Here is a 7,573-nt window from a genome sequence, read left to right as displayed (position 1 = left end):
TATATTAGTAAACTGTATTTTTGTACACTTGTAAATTTCAGAAGAAAATACAGGGCCGTAGCTTGGATAATTTGTTTGATCTCAAACACCACATACCACCGCCTCCTCCCCTAAAAACTGTTACAAAGCATTGCGCAAATTATTTAGATTGCATCTGTTTCGGACGACATGCTTGAAGAAATATCAGATCTCGACGTTTCAGTCGTTTAATTAAGATGTTCCACTTTTTAATGTTTTTTATTACCTAGTTCAGTGATTGATGAAACATTTCTGTTGCATATGCATATCTGAATCTCTGGGAAACGGTCAGAATAAATGTTCTTGAATATAGATTTTAAATGTGCCTAGGAAGTTGTTCTTTCTCGCTGTCGAATAGGTCATACCCGTTTGTCTCATTCTTATCTTTTGAATAAAGTAGATCAACCCGAATGTGTACCATGTCAAACACCGCTAACTATTAAACATATTTTTTATCGACTGTGTGGACTTCGCTACACAACGCAGTGCCTATTATGACGTTCAGTCAATGAAAGAGTGAAAACGTTTCAGTCGGAAATATTGTATCGTTTTTAAAGCAGATAGGAATTTATCAAAAAAATTTAACATTTCATATTTTTATTTACATATTTTGGAATATTATTATGTTTGCAGCTGATCATACGTATACATTTTACATAACTGCTTTTAGATATGCTTTACATTTTTACGTGGATGATTTTAGATATGCTAAACTACATTATGCAGTGTGCTTTACATTTTTACATGGATGTTTTTAGGTACGTTTTACATTTTTACATAAATGTTTATGCTTTACAGTTGGCGTTCGCAATGTGGCTTATTCTCGGCGATATATGACCATTTTGTGTCGATTCGCCGTAAAACCTAACTCACTCACTCTCTTTAAATTTGCCTAATGCAGAGTTTGGTACTCCTAGTCCTACAGCTTAGTAAATATTTCACAACTGTCATTCATTAAAAGAATTCTATTATAGACGAGCAGTTATATTTCATTGTAAATGTTCACTGTGCTCAAAGGTAGATGGTACCATACTGGTTTATATCAACAAAAGTTTTACCACTATTACAAAAGGTGTATGACAGGTTAACATAATTTGATATCCTTTCATGATTCAGACACGTCTTTGCCTTTACCATTCAAATTTACCTAACAACTAGGAACAAACGCGCATACTCAATTGCCTCAGTAGAATTTAGTCTCTCGTTACGGCCCTACTACTAAAATAGAAATGAAGTGGGCAACGCCATGTGAAAACGACGGTGCCAGCGCCTCCTCCCTACGATGGCGAAGCGTGACAGTACGGCGGCGATAACACGGCAGTACGATGGTGACATTACGATGGTGAAGCCCGACAGTACGATTGCGAAGCGCGACAGTACGACGGACTGTCACCATCGTACTGTCGCCTTATCGACATCGTACTGTCGCGCTTCGTCATCGCACCGTCGTACCTTCGCGCTCATAGGGAGCAGGCGCTGGTTCAAAATCGGTCCGATTGAGTCTGTTATCAAACTTGGTCGAGATCTTAAGTAATACTTATTATGTTCAGTTTTTGGTTATGAGTGATCAATGAATATTGTTTACACGCTGTAAACAAGGCTAATTATAGCATTTTTATTAACTCAAGGCATTGAATCTGGGCATACTGGTCTGATCAAGACCATGATTGAAATCGTCCTAGATAATGTGGTCTTATATATTGTGTTTATGTTAGATACACAATGATTTAGCAAGGGTGACATTAGAGTGTAATCAATGTTTATGTGAACCAGGTATTCAACGATCCTTAAAGCTACAATTAGCATTGTGTGCTCAGGTGAACTACAATTCTTTTTGTGAGAGCCTGCTTAGCTCACGTTACATCTTGTGACATTTTTTTTCGGTTAAACAGGCTTTTTCAAAACATTTAAGATGGTTAAGGTTCTTGTAAAGTCTTTTGAAACCTCCCCTTGGGTGAATTTTTGTTCTAGTTCTCTACGCCTTATGAAGAAACCCTCAATACGGGTTATTCTCTATTAAATAACATATTTTGTCCTATATCACATGTTCTTGGACTGTTCACGTTCTATTTTGTAGAAGATATCAAGCTTCTTTTTCAAAAGTTTTTTTTTTCATTACTTTTATGATTATTGTGTGTCTAACATATTACTCCGGGTACTTCGGGAGTTGAAAGTGTGACAAACCATGTACATTTCAAACAAATGCAAAAAAAAATCAAAATGAAAGTGAAAGTAGAGCTGTCAAAATGACAAAAAAAAAAAACTGCGATGTTTCAAAACATATTAAAGTTAACTATTTTTCATTTCCCGGAGTATCCAGATAAGTATGGTCGACACACAACAAAAACAAATTTAGAGAAAAAATGTTTGAAAAAGAAGTTTGATATTTTCTATAAAATAGAACGTAGACAGTCGAAGTACATGTGTTGTAAGACAAAATACATATTACCAAACAAGGTAACCTTTAAAGAAAGTATGTTCTACTTCTTCTGAACAATTCGGTATATATATATGTTATGAATGTTACGGGTCTGTCAGGTATAATTTCCAAAATGAAAATTTACCCAAGGGGTGATCTCAAAAACTTTACACTCTCCTTAAACTGTTAAATATAAACATATAAAATACTTCATACCTCCATAACAAAACGACACATCCAGTAACAGAGCTCCGATGCCTCAATGTCGACAGTAAGGGGTGGTACTAACACGTAAGGCACACTCTCTTTCAGTCAGCGGCCATTTTCCTCACTCATCCCAAGAATTGACGCCCCAGCGTAGAAGACGCTTGACGCTTTTTGACGTCAGAAGATTTGGCTTCAAATTTAAATCTCTTACTGCTGCAAACACCCGTTTCCGTTTTATTGGCTTCTACCGTTACGTCACCAATCGTTTGAGAATTTGGAAAATTACCAGTCTTTACGTCCATGTCCAAAACGTTACCCAAATTTAAATAAGTCTGTTTAAATGTCGAACCAGTTTGCATCGACAGACTCAATATTCACTTGACTGAAAAGTACGTTCTTTTCTCGTCCAAAAAATACATTGTATTTAGAATAGCACACGATAATAATTTAATGTTTGTCTTTCGAAAAAAAATATTTCTATTTATTTATTTATTCATTCATTCATTCATTCATTAATATATTCAGTATTAATAAGCTTTGGTAATGTGGCAGTTGAGTCCAATAAGTCCAGGGGTGTTCAAAGATAATCCCTCACAGATCTGCTGTGAAGCAATTATTGGATTTACCTGTACTGGAAAATAAACAGTGTCGGTTGTATTGAGGTCAACTGCCACATTATCAAAGTTTATTGGTACACTTGTCGTCGGAAAAGTCAGATACAGTTACTCGTTTTTTCTTCAAAAGTGGCCTCCTACAGACGTAAGAAACCGTTTTGCTAGGACGAACACCAATTTTATCCTCGGCTTCGCCTCAGACAATATTGTTGTTTGTCCTAGCGGAACGTCTTCTTACATCTTTTGAAGATAAACTCGTACTATATCTGTTACAGTTCGTTTTCTTAAACATCATGTTTGTAAACATTAAAGATTGCGTTTTGTAACCTTAACTCAGGGTTCCATATTTTAATGTGTCTTGTATAAGAAAAACGTGAGCTCAAACTAAAACAAAACATAATCAGAAAGTAGAAAGGTCATTTTGCAAGTAGAGGAAATTTGGTTTGAAAATGTGTAAACACGTATGACCTAGTAATCGAACTGTATATAAAGCGTATTAAGTTTATACAAGTCACGGGATGCATACGTATCAAATCAATGTGTTATTATTCTTCAATTTCTTTCAGTTAAATATCGAAAATATGTAAAGTTCCGTGCTGTGACCTAGTGCTGAACTGTTGAGGAACCAAATTGAAGGCTATACACTGTTAGAAGAGGTCGGAATAGTGCAAAAAAGGTAAACCGTGTAATATTACACTTAGTTTACACAACTGGGGGAAATTAAAGTAACACTATGAAAGTTTCATTTATGTTTTCACACCGTTTCGTGAATATCCTTACTGTTCTATTCTCACCAAGATTATCGCGAGTTAAAAAATAGGTGATATGGCAAAAAAATATGTATGCTGAACACGTAAATTTTGTTTACAAAAAGAATATTTATTATCCGGACTTTTCGTATCTGTGTAAGTTTTTAAAATGTGAGATTCCAGTATTTTTTAAACATATATCGAATTTATAGACAGGCCCCCGGGGTGCCATTTTTGGCGGCTTTGAAAGAAATAAATTCTATCAGTACAGGGGTTAGCTATACTCGTAGTGATGCAATCGCTGTAGCGCAGATACTGTAATTTTCCAAAACCAGCGGCCATTTAGGGTCCAATAAGTCATATCATTAACTAGATACATCTTGACGCCATTTGTCTTTAGTTATACTCGATTTGTTTCTTTTTCCGAAACTTAGAATCATTGCTAACCAGTCATTAACATTTTGAACTGTGGTGTTCTGTTGAAGTGTTCAAATGATTATATTTGTAGGTATGTTATGGAAATACGTTCAAGGAACACGATCAATATTCCCGCTACTCTGTCGTAAAAACAAATGTATTAAAGTCCTCGGTTAGTTTTGGCAAAATGTTTAAGTGATGAAAACTTTCATTACGTTTTGAAATAAAACTTAAAAATATTTCAGTTTCGAGGATGTCTGCTGTAGCTATATTAAAACTGGTAGCCACGTTATCCAGTGGATTCTACTTTCACGGCTGTTTATACATGAGCGTGATTGAACATCCAGCCAGAAAGGGTCTTCCTATCACAACCTTTATACTGCAATGGCGTCGTAGTTGTCACCTAGCAAAGATGATTTTTGTAAGTCTGCTTTCGTGACGAAGATATACCGTGAAATATGAAAATTTCATCCTGATTACTAGGCTAGCGAAATAAAAATTATCCCAGCTTAACTCCAATCATAAAAAAAATAAGGACAAGAATACTGGTTTTTTATTGTACGTCCTTTAAATGAGAAACGCACCTTTAATACAAAAGTAGCCACTCGGTGTGGCAAATTTATCCTCTACCAGTACAAACACACGAGTGATTTGACAAGAGGGAAAGAGCGAGGGAAATTTTTTGAGATAAGGCATGTCCGGTTAAACTTAGTCTAGCACTTTGCAAATAGACAGTCAGCCGGTATTTTAAAGGCACTGGACTCCAGATTATTGCTGAAAAGATCTTTCTTTGAAATATTATGAACGTAAGAACCTGAGTTTTTGTTTCTAAACCATTTTCAAAAATGTTAAATCAAGAATCAGTCGGGAATCGAACACGGAATGCCTCGGCAATAAAAATTGTCCTTACCTATTGACGAATTGATACTGAATGATGTTTATATAAAGCTTTAAACGTTTCATGTCCTTGGGCAGTTTACCTTTAATACCCCGTGACAAACGCTCTGCACTTTGGAACTGATAAAAGTAAAAACAACTAATTCTCCGTAACGTACAATCTGCCAATAACTATGTTTCAAAGCCTTCTTAAGAAATATAGGAATAACTATATATGACATATAAAAATGTTTTTTCTATGTCATGATCTAGAAGTTATATGTCCCTTTAATGTGCCTGGTGACAAGTGAAACCGTCATTCCTAGGAAGAATCAGCACTGAGCTCTTAGTTAGGCATCCAGGGTGGTCTTAACCAGATAGGAACCATGAACCTCTGGACCGACAGTCAAACATGTTACCACTAGACTACCAGACCACATACTTCCTGTGTAAAACCAACCACTACTAGCCTTATGACCTCTAGCAATCTTTCCATCTAATTCTGATGCTCGTGGTAAATAAATTCAAAAACTTTATGATACACTTTTAAATTGCTTACATCAGCGCATTAAATAGTATCATAACCTCATATTTTATTTCAGGTTCCAACAGAAATCCTGTGTTTAATTTCGACTTTTTGGCTTTATTTCATGGATCCTGTTGAGCAAGCCAGTTTATGGCTGATATGTCCAACGTGTATAGTAGCTACTATGACGTGGTCAGTGACAAAAATTCGCCCAGACGTACAACGAACGACAAGTGATGATGTCATTCAAAAGAATGGTTTGGTGATATTTGATGTGTTTTAATTAAGAAATTATATATTTAATCAATTGAAAAATACGAAGATTTTCTTACCTACAGAATAATTTCAAGGGAGAGGGACGTGGGGTCGTATATTTCTTGCGGCATTATCGATTTGGAGTGTTTAAATTGATTAACAAGTGCTTCATAAGTTTTAGATTTTAGAATCACATGTATTTGTTTAAACTTACTGATACTAGTCAAAAAGTTATAGTTTTAACCATGACTTCATGTGTACAGTTAGAAAGAAAAGTTTTAATGTTGTATAAATTTGACGACATGATATGTTTTGTTAATTTTAGAGCCCCGGTGGATTACAACAACAGTTGATACTGTCATGCAGCGACACAACGTCCGCACTGCTATCGGTTTAGTGCTTCATCTCACAGTATTGACACTTTCGTTTCAAGGACGCTGAGTTATGTTTGTTATGCAAATATAGTCTTTGGCATTGGATATAAAATAAAGTTGATTATAAAAAGGAACATTCCTATTCAGGAAGGCAATTTCTTCCTTTAAAATAAAAAGTGGAAAAACACGACATAAACGAACTATTCATGGCGGGTAGTGAAATTGCAATCTACCGTTCACGTCCTTTAGCCCAGGATTGAGCAGAACTCATAGTTTACACATGGTATAAATACCAAAATCTAATTTTACAAAAAGGAAATCAAACTTTCTTCTCAGCTTTAATTCCAAGATCAAATAAATTGATACAAAACTAGTCAAATGGTCAAGTAATGACAAAATGTGCAGATTATGGACATCAAGAAATTTTGTTTGTTTTTGTTTCAAAATTCTTGCAGTCTATAATAAAAATGGTATAGAAAAAAGAAACATTTTCGCGTATGTTGCAATTGGAAACTAAATTGATTCTGCAGCCAGCTACGTGTACTAAGACTGTAACAAATCAGTTATATGTAACGGGAACAGTTTAAAAAATAAATTATTGTATATCCTAATGGGTAGGTCAAAATAACTATCTTACAGAAACATATTCCTTTGTTTTTATAACCACATTCATCCTCTCCTCCGCTGCTTCGTCCTCGTTTTTACATTTTACTGATTTAGCTCGAATTCTAACACTGAAGTTAATTTGAGAGGGCGCCAGTACCGTTAGAATATTTTGTCTAAGAGGGTTCCCATGCCAGGAGCAGGTAGTGAAAAGGCATCCTGTGAGGCAAAATTGCACCGACTGAGAAGGATCCCGTGCATTAACGAAAACGAAAGTAGTGCGTGTTTTAAGGAAACATGGTGAAAATAACCACATAAAGTGAATTTACAAATAAGATGGGATCAACTACTTCACATCTAAGATACTCGGTACTTGCTATATTCAAGGAAAGTCGTATTAAGTTTCATAAACATGGCCTGATGTTCATCCAAGCTGGTACCCTCCGTCTACATTCCATCTTCGTTTGGACTTGAGTCAACTGGTAAAACAAATGTAACGATAACAAAGCAAGGGT

General features: G+C 35.4%; 1 protein-coding gene across 1 annotated transcript; it reads left to right on the top strand.

Moving 5' to 3' along the window:
* The first annotated feature begins 3,779 nt into the window (after positions 1 to 3,779).
* Positions 3,780 to 7,050, top strand: LOC123530312 (uncharacterized). The gene is made up of 4 exons (XM_053537390.1): positions 3,780 to 3,932; positions 4,669 to 4,845; positions 5,903 to 6,083; positions 6,407 to 7,050. Exons 2-4 carry the CDS (start codon positions 4,678 to 4,680, stop codon positions 6,520 to 6,522), a joined length of 465 nt encoding a protein of 154 aa, XP_053393365.1. The 5' UTR covers positions 3,780 to 3,932; positions 4,669 to 4,677; the 3' UTR covers positions 6,523 to 7,050.
* Positions 7,051 to 7,573: the final 523 nt, after the last annotated feature.

Source organism: Mercenaria mercenaria, chromosome 1 (assembly GCF_021730395.1).
Source record: "Mercenaria mercenaria strain notata chromosome 1, MADL_Memer_1, whole genome shotgun sequence".
Lineage (NCBI taxonomy): Eukaryota > Metazoa > Mollusca > Bivalvia > Venerida > Veneridae > Mercenaria > Mercenaria mercenaria.
Note: the sequence above shows the minus strand (reverse complement) of the source record. Positions and strands in the feature narration are given on the sequence as shown.